At 47.5% G+C, this 22,332-nt stretch overlaps 1 protein-coding gene across 1 annotated transcript in view; it reads right to left on the bottom strand.

The window, feature by feature from the left end:
- The window catches only part of LOC118382559 (cohesin subunit SA-1-like), a 58,026-nt gene that overhangs the window by 24,087 nt on the left and 11,607 nt on the right, over positions 1-22,332 (bottom strand). The window contains 11 exon segments of the mRNA XM_052488903.1: positions 975-1,207; positions 1,313-1,420; positions 1,547-1,725; positions 2,611-2,734; positions 2,833-2,906; positions 3,018-3,169; positions 3,342-3,546; positions 13,852-13,928; positions 14,051-14,300; positions 14,385-14,505; positions 14,691-14,959. Coding sequence (XP_052344863.1) covers positions 975-1,207; positions 1,313-1,420; positions 1,547-1,725; positions 2,611-2,734; positions 2,833-2,906; positions 3,018-3,169; positions 3,342-3,546; positions 13,852-13,928; positions 14,051-14,300; positions 14,385-14,505; positions 14,691-14,719 — 1,552 coding nt within the window. The 5' untranslated portion in view covers positions 14,720-14,959.

Below are 22,332 nucleotides of genomic sequence, written 5' to 3' on the forward strand. Positions count from 1 at the left end.
ACGTAAACAGACACACCGTGACGTAAACAGACACACCGTGACGTAAACAGACACACCGTGACGTAAACAGACACACCGTGACGTAAACAGACACACCGTGACGTAAACAGACACACCGTGACGTAAACAGACACACCGTGACGTAAACAGACACACCGTGACGTAAACAGACACACCGTGACGTAAACAGACACACCGTGACGTAAACAGACACACCGTGACGTAAACAGACACACCGTGACGTAAACAGACACACCGTGACGTAAACAGACACACCGTGACGTAAACAGACACACCGTGACGTAAACAGACACACCGTGACGTAACCAGACACACCGTGACGTAACCAGACACACCGTGACGTAACCAGACACACCGTGACGTAACCAGACACACCGTGACGTAAACAGACACACCGTGACGTAAACAGACACACCGTGACGTAAACAGACACACCGTGACGTAAACAGACACACCGTGACGTAACCAGACACACCGTGACGTAACCAGACACACCGTGACGTAACCAGACACACCGTGACGTAAACAGACACACCGTGACGTAAACAGACACACCGTGACGTAACCAGACACACCGTGCCTGGGGTCATGTCTGCTGAACAACCTGCACACAAAGTGGAATGTTGCTGGAAAAGGTCATGTTCAAACAGACACCGTGACGTAACCAGACACCGTGACGTAACCAGACACCGTGACGTAACCAGACACCGTGACGTAAACAGACACACCGTGACGTAACCAGACACCGTGACGTAAACAGACACACCGTGACGTAACCAGACACCGTGACGTAAACAGACACACCGTGACGTAAACAGACACACCGTGACGTAAACAGACACCGTGACGTAAACAGACACCCCGTGACGTAAACAGACACCGTGACGTAAACAGACACACCGTGACGTAAACAGACATGTTCTAAACAGTGAGTTATGGTAAAGATGTCTCACCCTCCTCTCCTTGTACAGGCTCCTCCAGCAGTAACTCAGTCATACACTCCCAGTCCTTCAGCAGCTCCTGAGAACTCTCCCACAGAGAGTCCACCAGATAGGCTGCATGTTCATGAAGCTCACTCTCCAAGAAGAACAGCACCAGCATGCGGAGGAGGTTCCCGTTGGGGCTGCTCCTCCCTCTCCTCTTAGCCAACTCCTCCTCTGCCTGGGGGTCATGTCTGCTGAACAACCTGCACACAAAGTGGAATGTTGCTGGAAAAGGTCAATATCAGCCAATAATAATCTCTGAATGGATTTATGGGTTGGATTCCAACACTCAAGACAGGCAGACTCACTTCCTGTGCAGAAACTCTCCTGCTGCCACGGCGACAGGTCTGTGGGCGGAGTAAACCAGGTGGTAGACATTCTCGCAGTCCTCATTGGACAACGCATCCTCGCTGCCCCTAGAACAACCAATCACAAATGGTTACATTAAACGCTGCAGCCAACCCCAAACCGTTACAATAAGCACACAGGGTCCCATTATACGAGTATGTGTGAAATGGCAAACGTGTGTGTGTGATACATACTGCAGGATGAGAGTGATCAGTCTAATAGCCTCCACAGCCACGTCATACTCCTTATCCAGAGTCATGGACACGATGCGGTCCTTGAAGCGGTTGGTGAACAGCTCCAGTTTAGGAAACAGTTCTCTGTTGGTGTACAGGTTCTGGAGAGCCTTCAGACACTTCAGACGGACCTCACCTTGCTACGCAGGGAGACACAGAGAGAGAGAGACAGAGAGAGACAGAGAGAGAGACAGAGAGAGAGACAGAGAGAGAGAGAGAGAGAGAGAGAGAGACAGAGAGAGAGAGAGACACAGAGAGACAGAGAGAGAGAGAGACACAGAGAGAGAGAGAGAGAGACACAGAGAGAGACACAGAGAGAGAGAGACACAGAGAGACAGAGAGAGAGAGAGAGACACAGAGAGAGAGAGAGAGAGAGAGAGAGAGAGACACAGAGAGAGAGAGAGAGAGAGACACAGAGAGACACAGAGAGAGAGAGAGAGAGACACAGAGAGAGAGAGAGAGAGAGAGAGAGAGAGAGAGAGACACAGAGAGAGAGAGAGAGAGAGAGACACAGAGAGAGAGAGAGAGAGACAGATAGAGAGAGACAGATAGAGAGAGACAGATAGAGAGAGACAGAGAGACAGAGAGACAGATAGAGAGAGACAGATAGAGAGAGACAGATAGATAGAGAGACAGATAGAGAGACAGATAGAGAGACAGATAGAGAGAGACAGATAGAGAGAGACAGATAGAGAGAGACAGATAGAGAGAGACAGATAGAGAGAGACAGAGACAGATAGAGAGACAGATAGAGAGAGACAGATAGAGAGAGACAGATAGAGAGAGACAGATAGAGAGAGACAGATAGAGAGAGACAGATAGAGAGAGAGAGAGAGAGAGAGACAGATAGAGAGAGACAGAGAGAGACAGATAGAGAGAGACAGATAGAGAGAGACAGATAGAGAGAGACAGATAGACACAGAGGGAGAGAGAGAGAGAGTGTAAGTGGCTGTGTGTGTCTGTGTCTGTGTGTCTGTGTGCACGAGTGTGCGCGTGTGTGCGCATGTGTGCGTGTGTGCGCCTACCCGGTCGTGTAAGGTCCATCCTACATATTTCAGGTAGCTGTCGTTGAGGAAGGCGTCAGAGTACATCTTCATCCAAACTCCAATCTCCTCAATACAGATAGCTCTGATCTCAGCTATAGCATCCCTGAAACACACCAACACCGTCATCATCACTACTTTCATTACTGTGTGTGTGTGTGTGTGTGTGTGTGTGTGTGTGTGTGTGTGTGTGTGTGTGTGTACCTGTAGCGGTGGACAAAGATTCCTTTGAAGATAGAGTTCATCATGTTCTCAATCTCATCCTGGTTCTCCTGGAGCTGTGGGGGAACGACAGTCAGGAGGTCAGAGTGTGTGAAGGTCTGTTTCAGAGGAATGACAGATGTTGGATCCTAGCCGTTCCTCCAACCACCAGCAGACCAATCACGTACCTCCTTCCTCTTCTGCAGCAGCAGCTCTAGCTTCTCATTGGCCCGTTTTCCGGCCATCTTGTTCCTCTCAGCCTCATACTGTCTCTGGGTGTTGTCCTGGTGGATACTGAGGTTCAACGCCACGTTCACTAACGCTGTCATCAACTTCATCGCTGGAGGGAGAGGACAGACAGGGCCACAATACAACTGACATATATATTACAGAGACGTATAGATAGATCTAGTAATCTACACCGAGCAACGACACTGGTCTCCAGGTCTACTACCCTCTCACCATGAGAGGGACAGAGAGGGAGAGAGAGCGCAAGAAAGGGAGTGTCTTACCTGCCAGTGTGCTGGTGTGTCTGAAAGCTCTGACCTGTGAGTCAGACAGTCCCGTGAGGAGGGATATGACCGTGTCCATGAGGTACTCATCGTAGATGATGCTGTACTGGCACTGACGTATCAATACGCAGATGAACTCACAGAAGTTGTAGCGGAACTTCTTCCACAGCGGCCCGGGCATGGTGAGAGGGTAGTCCCCACTGTCCTGCAGACCACAGATAAACATGTTGATCTATTACTGGGGTGAGGACATGGTGAGAGGGTAGTCCCCACTGTCCTGCAGACCACAGATAAACATGTTGATCTATTACTGGGGTGAGGACATGGTGAGAGGGTAGTCCCCACTGTCCTGCAGACCACAGATAAACATGTTGATCTATTACTGGGGTGAGGACATGGTGAGAGGGTAGTCCCCACTGTCCTGCAGACCAGATAAACATGTTGATCTATTACTGGGGTGAGGACATGGTGAGAGGGTAGTCCCCACTGTCCTGCAGACCACATATAAACATGTTGATCTATTACTGGGGTGAGGACATAGTGAGAGGGTAGTCCCCACTGTCCTGCAGACCACATATAAACATGTTGATCTATTACTGGGGTGAGGACATGGTGAGAGGGTAGTCCCCACTGTCCTGCAGACCACATATAAACATGTTGATCTATTACTGGGGTGAGGACATGGTGAGAGGGTAGTCCCCACTGTCCTGCAGACCACATATAAACATGTTGATCTATTACTGGGGTGAGGACATAGTGAGAGGGTAGTCCCCACTGTCCTGCAGACCACAGATAAACATGTTGATCTATTACTGGGGTGAGGACATGGTGAGAGGGTAGTCCCCACTGTCCTGCAGACCACATATAAACATGTTGATCTATTACTGGGGTGAGGACATGGTGAGAGGGTAGTCCCCACTGTCCTGCAGACCACAGATAAACATGTTGATCTATTACTGGGGTGAGGACATGGTGAGAGGGTAGTCCCCACTGTCCTGCAGACCACAGATAAACATGTTGATCTATTACTGGGGTGAGGACATGGTGAGAGGGTAGTCCCCACTGTCCTGCAGACCAGATAAACATGTTGATCTATTACTGGGGTGAGGACATGGTGAGAGGGTAGTCCCCACTGTCCTGCAGACCACAGATAAACATGATCAATATGTTGATCTATTACTGGGGTGAGGACATGGTGAGAGGGTAGTCCCCACTGTCCTGCAGACCACAGATAAACATGATCAATATGTTGATCTATTACTGGGGTGAGGACATGGTGAGAGGGTAGTCCCCACTGTCCTGCAGACCACATATAAACATGTTGATCTATTACTGGGGTGAGGACATGGTGAGAGGGTAGTCCCCACTGTCCTGCAGACCACAGATAAACATGTTGATCTATTACTGGGGTGAGGACATGGTGAGAGGGTAGTCCCCACTGTCCTGCAGACCACATATAAACATGTTGATCTATTACTGGGGTGAGGACATAGTGAGAGGGTAGTCCCCACTGTCCTGCAGACCACAGATAAACATGTTGATCCATTACTGGGGTGAGGACATGGTGAGAGGGTAGTCCCCACTGTCCTGCAGACCACAGATAAACATGTTGATCCATTACTGGGGTGAGGACATGGTGAGAGGGTAGTCCCCACTGTCCTGCAGACCACATATAAACATGTTGATCTATTACTGGGGTGAGGACATGGTGAGAGGGTAGTCCCCACTGTCCTGCAGAACACAGATAAACAGGATCAATATGTTGATCTATTACTGGGGTGAGGACATAGTGAGAGGGTAGTCCCCACTGTCCTGCAGACCACATATAAACATGTTGATCTATTACTGGGGTGAGGACATGGTGAGAGGGTAGTCCCCACTGTCCTGCAGACCACATATAAACATGTTGATCTATTACTGGGGTGAGGACATGGTGAGAGGGTAGTCCCCACTGTCCTGCAGACCACAGATAAACATGTTGATCCATTACTGGGGTGAGGACATGGTGAGAGGGTAGTCCCCACTGTCCTGCAGACCACATATAAACATGTTGATCTATTACTGGGGTGAGGACATAGTGAGAGGGTAGTCCCCACTGTCCTGCAGACCACAGATAAACATGTTGATCCATTACTGGGGTGAGGACATGGTGAGAGGGTAGTCCCCACTGTCCTGCAGACCACATATAAACATGTTGATCTATTACTGGGGTGAGGACATGGTGAGAGGGTAGTCCCCACTGTCCTGCAGACCACAGATAAACAGGATCAATATGTTGATCTATTACTGGGGTGAGGACATAGTGAGAGGGTAGTCCCCACTGTCCTGCAGACCACATATAAACATGTTGATCTATTACTGGGGTGAGGACATGGTGAGAGGGTAGTCCCCACTGTCCTGCAGACCACATATAAACATGTTGATCTATTACTGGGGTGAGGACATGGTGAGAGGGTAGTCCCCACTGTCCTGCAGACCACAGATAAACATGTTGATCCATTACTGGGGTGAGGACATGGTGAGAGGGTAGTCCCCACTGTCCTGCAGACCAGATAAACATGTTGATCTATTACTGGGGTGAGGACATAGTGAGAGGGTAGTCCCCACTGTCCTGCAGACCACAGATAAACATGTTGATCTATTACTGGGGTGAGGACATAGTGAGAGGGTAGTCCCCACTGTCCTGCAGACCAGATAAACATGTTGATCTATTACTGGGGTGAGGACATGGTGAGAGGGTAGTCCCCAATGTCCTGCAGACCACATATAAACATGTTGATCTATTACTGGGGTGAGGACATGGTGAGAGGGTAGTCCCCACTGTCCTGCAGACCAGATAAACATGTTGATCTATTACTGGGGTGAGGACATGGTGAGAGGGTAGTCCCCACTGTCCTGCAGACCACATATAAACATGTTGATCTATTACTGGGGTGAGAGGGTAGTCCCCACTGTCCTGCAGACCACATATAAACATGTTGATCTATTACTGGGGTGAGGACATGGTGAGAGGGTAGTCCCCACTGTCCTGCAGACCACATATAAACATGTTGATCTATTACTGGGGTGAGGACATGGTGAGAGGGTAGTCCCCACTGTCCTGCAGACCACATATAAACATGTTGATCTATTACTGGGGTGAGGACATGGTGAGAGGGTAGTCCCCACTGTCCTGCAGACCACATATAAACATGTTGATCTATTACTGGGGTGAGGACATGGTGAGAGGGTAGTCCCCACTGTCCTGCAGACCACATATAAACATGTTGATCTATTACTGGGGTGAGGACATAGTGAGAGGGTAGTCCCCACTGTCCTGCAGACCACAGATAAACATGTTGATCCATTACTGGGGTGAGGACATGGTGAGAGGGTAGTCCCCACTGTCCTGCAGACCACATATAAACATGTTGATCTATTACTGGGGTGAGGACATGGTGAGAGGGTAGTCCCCACTGTCCTGCAGACCACAGATAAACAGGATCAATATGTTGATCTATTACTGGGGTGAGGACATAGTGAGAGGGTAGTCCCCACTGTCCTGCAGACCACATATAAACATGTTGATCTATTACTGGGGTGAGGACATGGTGAGAGGGTAGTCCCCACTGTCCTGCAGACCACATATAAACATGTTGATCTATTACTGGGGTGAGGACATGGTGAGAGGGTAGTCCCCACTGTCCTGCAGACCACATATAAACATGTTGATCTATTACTGGGGTGAGGACATAGTGAGAGGGTAGTCCCCACTGTCCTGCAGACCACAGATAAACATGTTGATCCATTACTGGGGTGAGGACATGGTGAGAGGGTAGTCCCCACTGTCCTGCAGACCAGATAAACATGTTGATCTATTACTGGGGTGAGGACATAGTGAGAGGGTAGTCCCCACTGTCCTGCAGACCACAGATAAACATGTTGATCTATTACTGGGGTGAGGACATGGTGAGAGGGTAGTCCCCACTGTCCTGCAGAACACAGATAAACAGGATCAATATGTTGATCTATTACTGGGGTGAGGACATAGTGAGAGGGTAGTCCCCACTGTCCTGCAGACCACATATAAACATGTTGATCTATTACTGGGGTGAGGGCATGGTGAGAGGGTAGTCCCCACTGTCCTGCAGACCACATATAAACATGTTGATCTATTACTGGGGTGAGGGCATGGTGAGAGGGTAGTCCCCACTGTCCTGCAGACCACATATAAACATGTTGATCTATTACTGGGGTGAGGACATGGTGAGAGGGTAGTCCCCACTGTCCTGCAGACCAGATAAACATGTTGATCTATTACTGGGGTGAGGACATGGTGAGAGGGTAGTCCCCACTGTCCTGCAGACCAGATAAACATGTTGATCTATTACTGGGGTGAGGACATAGTGAGAGGGTAGTCCCCACTGTCCTGCAGACCACAGATAAACATGTTGATCTATTACTGGGGTGAGGACATAGTGAGAGGGTAGTCCCCACTGTCCTGCAGACCACAGATAAACATGTTGATCTATTACTGGGGTGAGGACATAGTGAGAGGGTAGTCCCCACTGTCCTGCAGACCACAGATAAACATGTTGATCCATTACTGGGGTGAGGACATGGTGAGAGGGTAGTCCCCACTGTCCTGCAGACCACAGATAAACATGTTGATCCATTACTGGGGTGAGGACATGGTGAGAGGGTAGTCCCCACTGTCCTGCAGACCACATATAAACATGTTGATCTATTACTGGGGTGAGGACATGGTGAGAGGGTAGTCCCCACTGTCCTGCAGACCACATATAAACATGTTGATCTATTACTGGGGTGAGGACATAGTGAGAGGGTAGTCCCCACTGTCCTGCAGACCACATATAAACATGTTGATCCATTACTGGGGTGAGGACATGGTGAGAGGGTAGTCCCCACTGTCCTGCAGACCAGATAAACATGTTGATCTATTACTGGGGTGAGGACATGGTGAGAGGGTAGTCCCCACTGTCCTGCAGACCACAGATAAACATGTTGATCCATTACTGGGGTGAGGACATGGTGAGAGGGTAGTCCCCACTGTCCTGCAGACCACATATAAACATGTTGATCTATTACTGGGGTGAGGACATGGTGAGAGGGTAGTCCCCACTGTCCTGCAGACCACATATAAACATGTTGATCTATTACTGGGGTGAGGACATGGTGAGAGGGTAGTCCCCACTGTCCTGCAGACCACAGATAAACATGTTGATCCATTACTGGGGTGAGGACATAGTGAGAGGGTAGTCCCCACTGTCCTGCAGACCACAGATAAACATGTTGATCCATTACTGGGGTGAGGACATGGTGAGAGGGTAGTCCCCACTGTCCTGCAGACCACAGATAAACATGTTGATCTATTACTGGGGTGAGGGCATGGTGAGAGGGTAGTCCCCACTGTCCTGCAGACCACAGATAAACAGGATCAATATGTTGATCTATTACTGGGGTGAGGACATAGTGAGAGGGTAGTCCCCACTGTCCTGCAGACCACATATAAACATGTTGATCTATTACTGGGGTGAGGACATGGTGAGAGGGTAGTCCCCACTGTCCTGCAGACCACATATAAACATGTTGATCTATTACTGGGGTGAGGACATGGTGAGAGGGTAGTCCCCACTGTCCTGCAGACCACATATAAACATGTTGATCTATTACTGGGGTGAGGACATAGTGAGAGGGTAGTCCCCACTGTCCTGCAGACCACAGATAAACATGTTGATCTATTACTGGGGTGAGGACATGGTGAGAGGGTAGTCCCCACTGTCCTGCAGACCACATATAAACATGTTGATCTATTACTGGGGTGAGGACATGGTGAGAGGGTAGTCCCCACTGTCCTGCAGAACACAGATAAACAGGATCAATATGTTGATCTATTACTGGGGTGAGGACATAGTGAGAGGGTAGTCCCCACTGTCCTGCAGACCACATATAAACATGTTGATCTATTACTGGGGTGAGGACATGGTGAGAGGGTAGTCCCCACTGTCCTGCAGACCACATATAAACATGTTGATCTATTACTGGGGTGAGGACATGGTGAGAGGGTAGTCCCCACTGTCCTGCAGACCACAGATAAACATGTTGATCCATTACTGGGGTGAGGACATGGTGAGAGGGTAGTCCCCACTGTCCTGCAGACCACATATAAACATGTTGATCTATTACTGGGGTGAGGACATGGTGAGAGGGTAGTCCCCACTGTCCTGCAGACCACATATAAACATGTTGATCTATTACTGGGGTGAGGACATAGTGAGAGGGTAGTCCCCACTGTCCTGCAGACCACAGATAAACATGTTGATCCATTACTGGGGTGAGGACATGGTGAGAGGGTAGTCCCCACTGTCCTGCAGACCACATATAAACATGTTGATCTATTACTGGGGTGAGGACATGGTGAGAGGGTAGTCCCCACTGTCCTGCAGACCACAGATAAACAGGATCAATATGTTGATCTATTACTGGGGTGAGGACATAGTGAGAGGGTAGTCCCCACTGTCCTGCAGACCACATATAAACATGTTGATCTATTACTGGGGTGAGGACATGGTGAGAGGGTAGTCCCCACTGTCCTGCAGACCACAGATAAAAGGACATGTTGATCTATTACTGGGGTGAGGACATGGTGAGAGGGTAGTCCCCACTGTCCTGCAGACCACATATAAACATGTTGATCTATTACTGGGGTGAGGACATGGTGAGAGGGTAGTCCCCACTGTCCTGCAGACCACATATAAACATGTTGATCTATTACTGGGGTGAGGACATGGTGAGAGGGTAGTCCCCACTGTCCTGCAGACCACAGATAAACATGTTGATCCATTACTGGGGTGAGGACATGGTGAGAGGGTAGTCCCCACTGTCCTGCAGACCAGATAAACATGTTGATACTGGGGTGAGGACATAGTGAGAGGGTAGTCCCCACTGTCCTGCAGACCACAGATAAACATGTTGATCTATTACTGGGGTGAGGACATGGTGAGAGGGTAGTCCCCACTGTCCTGCAGACCACAGATAAACATGTTGATCTATTACTGGGGTGAGGACATGGTGAGAGGGTAGTCCCCACTGTCCTGCAGACCACAGATAAACATGTTGATCTATTACTGGGGTGAGGACATGGTGAGAGGGTAGTCCCCACTGTCCTGCAGACCAGATAAACATGTTGATCTATTACTGGGGTGAGGACATGGTGAGGGTAGTCCCCACTGTCCTGCAGACCACATATAAACATGTTGCTGGGGTGAGACCACTGTCCTGCAGACCACATATAAACATGTTGATCTATTACTGGGGTGAGGACATGGTGAGAGGGTAGTCCCCACTGTCCTGCAGACCACATATAAACATGTTGATCTATTACTGGGGTGAGGACATGGTGAGAGGGTAGTCCCCACTGTCCTGCAGACCACATATAAACATGTTGATCTATTACTGGGGTGAGGACATGGTGAGAGGGTAGTCCCCACTGTCCTGCAGACCACATATAAACATGTTGATCTATTACTGGGGTGAGGACATGGTGAGAGGGTAGTCCCCACTGTCCTGCAGACCACATATAAACATGTTGATCTATTACTGGGGTGAGGACATAGTGAGAGGGTAGTCCCCACTGTCCTGCAGACCACAGATAAACATGTTGATCTATTACTGGGGTGAGGACATAGTGAGAGGGTAGTCCCCACTGTCCTGCAGACCACAGATAAACATGTTGATCTATTACTGGGGTGAGGACATGGTGAGAGGGTAGTCCCCACTGTCCTGCAGAACACAGATAAACAGGATCAATATGTTGATCTATTACTGGGGTGAGGACATAGTGAGAGGGTAGTCCCCACTGTCCTGCAGACCACATATAAACATGTTGATCTATTACTGGGGTGAGGACATGGTGAGAGGGTAGTCCCCACTGTCCTGCAGACCACATATAAACATGTTGATCTATTACTGGGGTGAGGACATGGTGAGAGGGTAGTCCCCACTGTCCCAGACCACATATAAACATGTTGATCCATTACTGGGGTGAGGACATGGTGAGAGGGTAGTCCCCACTGTCCTGCAGACCACATATAAACATGTTGATCTATTACTGGGGTGAGGACATGGTGAGAGGGTAGTCCCCACTGTCCTGCAGACCAGATAAACATGTTGATCCATTACTGGGGTGAGGACATGGTGAGAGGGTAGTCCCCACTGTCCTGCAGACCAGATAAACATGTTGATCTATTACTGGGGTGAGGACATGGTGAGAGGGTAGTCCCCACTGTCCTGCAGACCACAGATAAACATGTTGATCTATTACTGGGGTGAGGACATAGTGAGAGGGTAGTCCCCACTGTCCTGCAGACCACAGATAAACATGTTGATCTATTACTGGGGTGAGGACATAGTGAGAGGGTAGTCCCCACTGTCCTGCAGACCACAGATAAACATGTTGATCCATTACTGGGGTGAGGACATGGTGAGAGGGTAGTCCCCACTGTCCTGCAGACCACAGATAAACATGTTGATCCATTACTGGGGTGAGGACATGGTGAGAGGGTAGTCCCCACTGTCCTGCAGACCACATATAAACATGTTGATCTATTACTGGGGTGAGGACATGGTGAGAGGGTAGTCCCCACTGTCCTGCAGACCACATATAAACATGTTGATCTATTACTGGGGTGAGGACATAGTGAGAGGGTAGTCCCCACTGTCCTGCAGACCACATATAAACATGTTGATCCATTACTGGGGTGAGGACATGGTGAGAGGGTAGTCCCCACTGTCCTGCAGACCAGATAAACATGTTGATCTATTACTGGGGTGAGGACATGGTGAGAGGGTAGTCCCCACTGTCCTGCAGACCACAGATAAACATGTTGATCCATTACTGGGGTGAGGACATGGTGAGAGGGTAGTCCCCACTGTCCTGCAGACCACATATAAACATGTTGATCTATTACTGGGGTGAGGACATGGTGAGAGGGTAGTCCCCACTGTCCTGCAGACCACATATAAACATGTTGATCTATTACTGGGGTGAGGACATGGTGAGAGGGTAGTCCCCACTGTCCTGCAGACCACAGATAAACATGTTGATCCATTACTGGGGTGAGGACATAGTGAGAGGTAGTCCCCACTGTCCTGCAGACCACAGATAAACATGTTGATCCATTACTGGGGTGAGGACATGGTGAGAGGGTAGTCCCCACTGTCCTGCAGACCACATATAAACATGTTGATCTATTACTGGGGTGAGGACATGGTGAGAGGGTAGTCCCCACTGTCCTGCAGACCACAGATAAAAACATGTTGATCTATTACTGGGGTGAGGACATGGTGAGAGGGTAGTCCCCACTGTCCTGCAGACCACATATAAACATGTTGATCTATTACTGGGGTGAGGACATGGTGAGAGGGTAGTCCCCACTGTCCTGCAGACCACATATAAACATGTTGATCTATTACTGGGGTGAGGACATGGTGAGAGGGTAGTCCCCACTGTCCTGCAGACCACATATAAACATGTTGATCTATTACTGGGGTGAGGACATGGTGAGAGGGTAGTCCCCACTGTCCTGCAGAACACAGATAAACAGGATCAATATGTTGATCTATTACTGGGGTGAGGACATAGTGAGAGGGTAGTCCCCACTGTCCTGCAGACCACATATAAACATGTTGATCTATTACTGGGGTGAGGACATGGTGAGAGGGTAGTCCCCACTGTCCTGCAGACCACATATAAACATGTTGATCTATTACTGGGGTGAGGACATGGTGAGAGGGTAGTCCCCACTGTCCTGCAGACCACAGATAAACATGTTGATCCATTACTGGGGTGAGGACATGGTGAGAGGGTAGTCCCCACTGTCCTGCAGACCACATATAAACATGTTGATCTATTACTGGGGTGAGGACATGGTGAGAGGGTAGTCCCCACTGTCCTGCAGACCACAAATAAACATGATCAATATGTTGATCTATTACTGGGGTGAGGACATGGTGAGAGGGTAGTCCCCACTGTCCTGCAGACCAGATAAACATGTTGATCTATTAAACATGTCCCCACTGTCCTGCAGACCACAGATAAACATGTTGATCCATTACTGGGGTGAGGACATGGTGAGAGGGTAGTCCCCACTGTCCTGCAGACCACAGATAAACATGTTGATCTATTACTGGGGTGAGGACATGGTGAGAGGGTAGTCCCCACTGTCCTGCAGACCACAGATAAACATGTTGATCTATTACTGGGGTGAGGACATGGTGAGAGGGTAGTCCCCACTGTCCTGCAGACCAGATAAACATGTTGATCTATTACTGGGGTGAGGACATGGTGAGAGGGTCTTCAATTAATTAAGATTTATTTATAAAGCCCTTTTTAAAATCAGCAGTAGTCACACTGTCCTTGATGTACATCAATACACACGTCAGTCTATATCCACCCGCCTATCCCTCCCTCCCTCCCCTCATCCGACCAATGACAGCTTTGATGCATTACCTCGTCAAACTCCTCTGTCATCTTCCTGATGATCTCAGCGTTCTGCATGTTGCGGAACATCTCGATGCGCACCGTGCCTGAAGAGGGTTACGCACAACCACAATACAACCTTTAACAACCACAATACAACCAACCTGGAAATGAGGCCTATATAAATCAGAATGTTGTCTGGTGTGTCGGTAGCGGTTAACAGTAATACCTTTGCAGCCAGAACACTGGATAAAGAAGTTGATGAGGTCCAGTAAGGCGATGTCTCTGTCCTGCTTGTACGACTCGATCCAGTCATCCACCACAGACTGCATGGCACTCTTTCCCATTCTGACCACCTCAAACAGAGTGACGGGGTCTCCTCCCTCGCCGTTGGTCTGAGGGACCCCATTGGCCTTCCTCCCTTTAGCCCCGCCTGTAGCCTTCTCCGCTGGGGACTTCCGAGGCTTCTTATTGGCTGCCTTAAAAAAGGGAGGGGCAAAGGGTTCAGATATACAGGAAGAGACTATGCAGAGAGAAGGAACCTCGTAGAAAGGTGTTCTTACTGGTGGTCTGCCAGGCCTCCCTCTCTTCTTCTTGCCTTTAGTGTCTGTCGGGTCCTCCAGCTCACTCACACTCACACTCAGACTCACTGTGTCTGCCGCTCCGCTCTCATTGGACGATTCCCTGCAACACACACCCACACACACACACTTATACTGAGAGGGATACACCTACATAATTCTACCCACACTCAGCAGTCACAACATACATGACACACACACACCTACGTTCGACTAATTACCGCATCAGGGGTGCGTTGTGATCTCTTAATGAGGCTTTGGTTGACGATGCAACGGGGAAAGACTCACTGTAGGACAGGCAGCTCAGAGGTGATCATCCTGACTGCTGCAGGGGAGGGGTGTGTGTCCTCAGGAAAGAGTGGGTGTGTGTGGTCCGCTGGAGGGAGGGGTGTGGCTCGGTACGGGGTCAACCGTGTGTGTGTGTGTGTGTGTGTGTGTGTGTGTGTGTGTGTGTGTGTGTGTGTGTGTGTGTGTGTGTGTGTGTGGTGGGGGGGTTACAGAGTGGTGACCAAATTCACTCAACACTGGGGACACAGCACCTCACAACACACCAGCCCCTAGAAAGAGAGAGAGACACGGTTTAGCCATTTGTCACAAATGTCTGGTGATTTAGTTTGGAATATTCTCAACATTTACGCAACTTGAAAAAGAGAACGAAAAAAGGAGAGAAAGGAGAAAGAGTGAGTGTCAGAGGAGAGATAGAAGGTAGGGAGGAGAGAGATGAGAGATAAACCAGGCAGAGTAGAGGAGAAAGAGTGGAAAGGGAGACACCAACTGGCCACTTTAGGAAGTGCACCAGTAAAGTCTAGAGGGGGCGTGTCGAGAGCGTGCACATTTCAAACAGAAAGAGGTCTAATCATGTCAACAACATTCTAACCAATTACATTACATTTAATCATTTCAACCACAACATTATAAATTCTAATAATTTCAAACAACGTGATTTCAACTTAAAGTAAAGTATCTTTGAAAAAATCTTCACAACAAATCCCATAACAAACCCAGAATGTTGTGTTGTCAAATCTGATCCTTTATGAAAAAGGGAAAATCATTTGTTACTGGTTAGACCCCAGAGTTTTTCACGGTTGCAAGGGCAGGAAAACACTAGGGCTCCTTCTTTCGGCTATACGTTAGATGTAAAGTTTGTCCTATCAATTTGCTTGCCTGGCTAGGAATAAACTCCTGGCCCTATTTATAGAAATAACAGTCATTACTAAATATTAGGCAGGGTGTAGTAAATATCAACAAGTGGGTGCAGTACCCAGCTTCGGCCACCGATGGCAGTATGATCCACAAAGTCCTCTCACCTCCATCAACTTAAACACACTTTATACGGCTTTAACAAGGTTTTAATCATTAGAAAAATCATCTAACCTCTCAATAAGTTAAACATGAGTTTATGTGGTGTTTTGTCTCTTTGTTGAGTGTGTCTAGGGAGTGTTATGGAGGGTGAGTGTGTGTGTGTGGCTGAGACTGGGCTTAAACAACAGTAGGGGGCAGGCTAGGAGAGACTGTATTTAAATGTTCTCACACACAGAGAAACTGGAGAGAGCTTGAGCACACCAGCCGAGTGAGTCTGTTACCAACACATGCACACACACCCCTCTCTATGTCCCGTCACACACAGCAGGCACACAGAGATAAGTGATGAGAGGGAAGAGATGGTGGACACTCAGCTTTATCTCAGTTATAGCTAGGTCTATCAACTTTTGTTTATTTTGATTATTATATATACACAAAACATAGCTAGTTTGTACCGGTATATAATATACATATGATCATTTACTGATTTATTCATTGATTAAAGTAAATTGTTGATTGGACTTGTAAAGTAGAAAATGTCAGTATATTTTTTGACCCAATATTGGGTACCATGTAATGAGGTTAACATTGAGGTTAACTAATAAAAGGTGGTAGGATGTGAAGAGCTGTAAAAACACAGAGGGAAATCCTGAACGCTAACCATCAGCTACTGTCATTATGCAGTACAGCCCCCCTACCACCACCACACTTCTAGTAGCATCTCTCCAGGGATCACTACAGTCCCACTGCTGGCTGAAATGTGTGCTCTCCATCTCTGCCTCTCCTCCCTTCCTTCTCTCCCCAATTCTAGATTCTCTCTCTCTGGACAATAGAAGGCAAAAGCAACAGGGGAAATCTGTGTGACTGGGTTCAGATAGTATTTGAAAGCTGTGCGTCACCTTGGCAGAAGGCCAGAGATGGCTGTCTGCCAGAGTTGTTATTGGCCATTGACTGAAGACTACTGTTACTAATACTTCTTCATTAACATCCATCTCTCTCTCTCACAAAGAAGCCTGGAGGGAGTGTCTGTTCACTGTTAAAAAGAGAGCAGCCAACACACACACACACACACACACACACACACACACACACACACACACACACACACACACACACACACACACACACCTGTGGTATCTGTATTCCAGATACTGGGCTCTGACTGCTTTGGGAGCTGCCCGGGTGAGAGGTGTGTGTGTGTCTGTGTCCCTTTCTCTCAGAGCAGAGCAGCTCCACAAGGAGAGACAGAGAGAGTGGAATTGTGTTATTTCACTGCTTGGAGGCTCTGAAGCGCTCACCCTGACATTACAGGTGGTGCTGTGGCATCAGGAATGGGTGTGTGTGTCATACCACACAGAATAACCAGAGCTTCCTCTGCTACAATAGGCTGATCCTGCTTAGAATCAATGTGAGGGATCACACACACACGGAGGCAGGCAGCGAGGGCTTGTATAACACGTTACAGACAGTTATCCAGCACTCATATTTTATCATCCGTGGTCTGACTGAACACACATATAACTGTGTGTGAGTGTGTGTGTGTGTGTGTGTGTGTGTGTGTGTGTGTGTGTAAGCCACTTAACATGCATGACATGTACTCCCGGAGGCAGGCAGGCATTGCCATGGCAACCCTTGTGGGTCATAAGCCCCCCTCCCCTGATTGGCTGATCAGTGAGAGGGGACTGGGTGGGGAGGAGAGAGAGTGATGGAGGGGGGAGATTGGGGAAAGAGGAGGGGGAGAGGGACAGGGGGTAAGAAGGCACAAAAGAGATGAAGATATCCATTGTGATCTCTGGGGATTCGTTAGATGTCCCTTTCACTGCTGTTGAGGATCTCCACTGTTTTCAACTACAACGACCTGTCGGATAATAACACATTACCCACATTATCACCCTTCCACATTATCACCTACCCACATTATCACCCTTCCACATTATCACCCTTCCACATTATACGATCCTACTTCACCTGAATAAAGTCGGCCATAAGAATGCTGTCATGATGGGAACAAGGAGAGAGAGTACGGTCACTAGGCTGCCTCTGACCAACACAGCTGTGGGAACTAACAGCACTGTAGATGAGGACAACACATCTCTTGGGAGGAGGGGGACAGCAGTCAACTGTAAAATATCCTATTATTTGGCAGAGCATGACCCTTCACTCAGACAGCTCCATGTGGGCGGCAGGTAACCTAGTGGTTAGAGCGTTGGGCGAGTAACCGAAAGGTTGCTAGATCGAATCCCCGAGCTGACAAGGTTCTGCCCCTAAACAGGGCAGTTAACCCACTGCTCCTAGACCGCCATTGAAAATGAGAATGTGTTCTTAACTGACTTGCCTAGTTAAATAAAGGTTAAATAAATACAAATGTGATAGAGTGAGAGAAAAGGTGTTGCCTACATCAATAATGCATTTGAACAAGATTCTTAGAGATCACACACAAAATGCTTCTGCACTCGAAAGAGCATCACTCATAAGAAAGTGATCCTGTCCGAATCCAAAACAACAAAACACACTGAGGCGTTTCCAGCAGCAACTAGACAGAGGTGTAAGGGAGGGAAATAGCATATACAAGACAGCTCTATGAGACTGCTGCCTGCAATTACTGGGCCATTCAATCTGGACCAACTAGTAAAACAAGGACACGATTATAGTCTCTGAAATGTCACACCATTTTCTGAAACATAAAACCATGTCATTTGGATGAGGACTTTTGGGCATGCTATTATCCTCTGATCTGAAACATAAAACCATGTCATTTGGATGAGGACTTTTGGGCATGCTATTATCCTCTGATCTGAAACATAAAACCATGTCATTTGGATGAGGACTTTTGGGCATGCTATTATCCTCTGATCTGAAACATAAAACCATGTCATTTGGATGAGGACTTTTGGGCATGCTATTATCCTCTGATCTGAAACATAAAACCATGTCATTTGGATGAGGACTTTTGGGCATGCTATTATCCTCTGATCTGAAACATAAAACCATGTCATTTGGATGAGGACTTTTGGGCATGCTATTATCCTCTGATCTGAAACATAAAACCATGTCATTTGGATGAGGACTTTTGGGCATGCTATTATCCTCTGATCTGAAACATAAAACCATGTCATTTGGATGAGGACTTTTGGGCATGCTATTATCCTCTGATCTGAAACATAAAACCATGTCATTTGGATGAGGACTTTTGGGCATGCTATTATCCTCTGATCTGAAACATAAAACCATGTCATTTGGATGAGGACTTTTGGGCATGCTATTATCCTCTGATCTGAAACATAAAACCATGTCATTTGGATGAGGACTTTTGGGCATGCTATTATCCTCTGATCTGAAACATAAAACCATGTCATTTGGCATGAGGACTTTTGGGCATGCTATTATCCTCTGATCTGAAACATAAAACCATGTCATTTGGATGAGGACTTTTGGGCATGCTATTATCCTCTGATCTGAAACATAAAACCATGTCATTTGGATGAGGACTTTTGGGCATGCTATTATCCTCTGATCTGAAACATAAAACCATGTCATTTGGATGAGGACTTTTGGGCATGCTATTATCCTCTGATCTGAAACATAAAACCATGTCATTTGGATGAGGACTTTTGGGCATGCTATTATCCTCTGATCTGAAACATAAAACCATGTCATTTGGATGAGGACTTTTGGGCATGCTATTATCCTCTGATCTGAAACATAAAACCATGTCATTTGGATGAGGACTTTTGGGCATGCTATTATCCTCTGATCTGAAACATAAAACCATGTCATTTGGATGAGGACTTTTGGGCATGCTATTATCCTCTGATCTGAAACATAAAACCATGTCATTTGGATGAGGACTTTTGGGCATGCTATTATCCTCTGATCTGAAACATAAAACCATGTCATTTGGATGAGGACTTTTGGGCATGCTATTATCCTCTGATCTGAAACAGTCGTTGACACCAGAGAAATGAGGGCAGAGAGATCAGAGGAGTCAGTCCTGATCCTCAAACACCAGCTCTAGCTAGGACTGGGATAATACGGAGGACTGCTCCAGCTATTTACTTCTGTCTCATTTCAATACTGCCCTGTCAGTTGAACAGTGTGGGGGGTTCTTATCTCAGAGGTTCTGTATGAGAGCCAACAAGCCTGGCACGGAAGAGAGACCATAGCATCCTTAAGAGGTATAATAACAAGAGTTTTCACCCGAGAGAGGGGAATGCCAGAGAAAGAGAGACGAGAGAGGGGAATGATCAAATGATATAGATCAAGAGAGTCTGAGAAGAGTGAGAATAACTTAACAAGATATAGGAAAATAAAAAGGGACCAGTATTATCCCCATGCAGGTCAATGAGAGAGATGTAACTCTCCTAACCCAGTCATGACCCCAGTCGTACAAGGAAGGAGAAGCAGACAGACACCTTAAGGCAGGGGTCCCCAATTACATTCAGCCGTGGGCAGAGTTTTCCTTGAGCGGATGGTCGGAACATAGTTATGAATAATTTGACTGCAAGAATTCCAAAGAGATACAGGGCCTTCAGGAAGTAGTCAATAGAGACAGACAGACAGACAGATACAGGGCCTTCAGGAAGTAGTCAATAGAGACAGACAGACAGACAGACAGATACAGTGCCTTCAGGAAGTAGTCAATAGAGACAGACAGACAGATACAGGGCCTTCAGGAAGTAGTCAATAGAGACAGACAGACAGATACAGGGCCTTCAGGAAGTAGTCAATAGAGACAGACAGACAGATACAGGGCCTTCAGGAAGTAGTCAATAGAGACAGACAGACAGATACAGGGCCTTCAGGAAGTAGTCAATAGAGACAGACAGACAGACAGACAGATACAGGGCCTTCAGGAAGTAGTCAATAGAGACAGACAGACAGATACAGTGCCTTCAGGAAGTAGTCAATAGAGACAGACAGACAGACAGACAGATACAGGGCCTTCAGGAAGTAGTCAATAGAGACAGGCGGACAGATACAGTGCCTTCAGGAAGTAGTCAATAGAGACCGACAGACAGATACAGTGCCTTCAGGAAGTAGTCAATACAGACAGACAGATACAGTGCCTTCAGGAAGTAGTCAATAGAGACAGACAGACAGATACAGTGCCTTCAGGAAGTAGTCAATAGAGACAGACAGACAGATACAGTGCCTTCAGGAAGTAGTCAATAGAGACCGACAGACAGATACAGTGCCTTCAGGAAGTAGTCAATAGAGACAGACAGATACAGTGCCTTCAGGAAGTAGTCAATAGAGACAGACAGACAGATACAGTGCCTTCAGGAAGTAGTCAATAGAGACAGACAGACAGATACAGGGCCTTCAGGAAGTAGTCAATAGAGACAGACAGACAGATACAGGGCCTTCAGGAAGTAGTCAAGAGACAGGCAGACAGATACAGTGCCTTCAGGAAGTAGTCAATAGAGACCGACAGACAGATACAGTGCCTTCAGGAAGTAGTCAATACGGACAGACAGATACAGTGCCTTCAGGAAGTAGTCAATAGAGACAGACAGACAGATACAGTGCCTTCAGGAAGTAGTCAATAGAGACAGACAGACAGATACAGTGCCTTCAGGAAGTAGTCAATAGAGACAGACAGACAGATACAGTGCCTTCAGGAAGTAGTCAATAGAGACAGACAGACAGATACAGTGCCTTCAGGAAGTAGTCAATAGAGACAGACAGATACAGTGCCTTCAGGAAGTAGTCAATACGGACAGACAGATACAGTGCCTTCAGGAAGTAGTCAATACGGACAGACAGATACAGTGCCTTCAGGAAGTAGTCAATACGGACAGACAGATACAGTGCCTTCAGGAAGTAGTCAATACGGACAGACAGATACAGTGCCTTCAGGAAGTAGTCAATACGGACAGACAGATACAGTGCCTTCAGGAAGTAGTCAATACGGACAGAAAGATACAGTGCCTTCAGGAAGTAGTCAATACCGACAGAAAGATACAGTGCCTTCAGGAAGTAGTCAATACGGACAGACAGATACAGTGCCTTCAGGAAGTAGTCAATACGGACAGACAGATACAGTGCCTTCAGGAAGTAGTCAATACGGACAGAAAGATACAGTGCCTTCAGGAAGTAGTCAATACCGACAGAAAGATACAGTGCCTTCAGGAAGTAGTCAATACGGACAGGCAGATACAGTGCCTTCAGGAAGTAGTCAATACGGACAGACAGATACAGTGCCTTCAGGAAGTAGTCAATACGGACAGAAAGATACAGTGCCTTCAGGAAGTAGTCAATACGGACAGACAGATACAGTGCCTTCAGGAAGTAGTCAATACGGACAGAAAGATACAGTGCCTTCAGGAAGTAGTCAATACGGACAGAAAGATACAGTGCCTTCAGGAAGTAGTCAATACGGACAGACAGATACAGTGCCTTCAGGAAGTAGTCAATACGGACAGAAAGATACAGTGCCTTCAGGAAGTAGTCAATACGGACAGAAAGATACAGTGCCTTCAGGAAGTAGTCAATACGGACAGAAAGATACAGTGCCTTCAGGAAGTAGTCAATACGGACAGAAAGATACAGTGCCTTCAGGAAGTAGTCAATACGGACAGACAGATACAGTGCCTTCAGGAAGTAGTCAATACGGACAGAAAGATAC

This window comes from Oncorhynchus keta, chromosome 30 (genome assembly GCF_023373465.1).
Source record: "Oncorhynchus keta strain PuntledgeMale-10-30-2019 chromosome 30, Oket_V2, whole genome shotgun sequence".
Taxonomy (NCBI): Eukaryota; Metazoa; Chordata; class Actinopteri; order Salmoniformes; family Salmonidae; genus Oncorhynchus; species Oncorhynchus keta.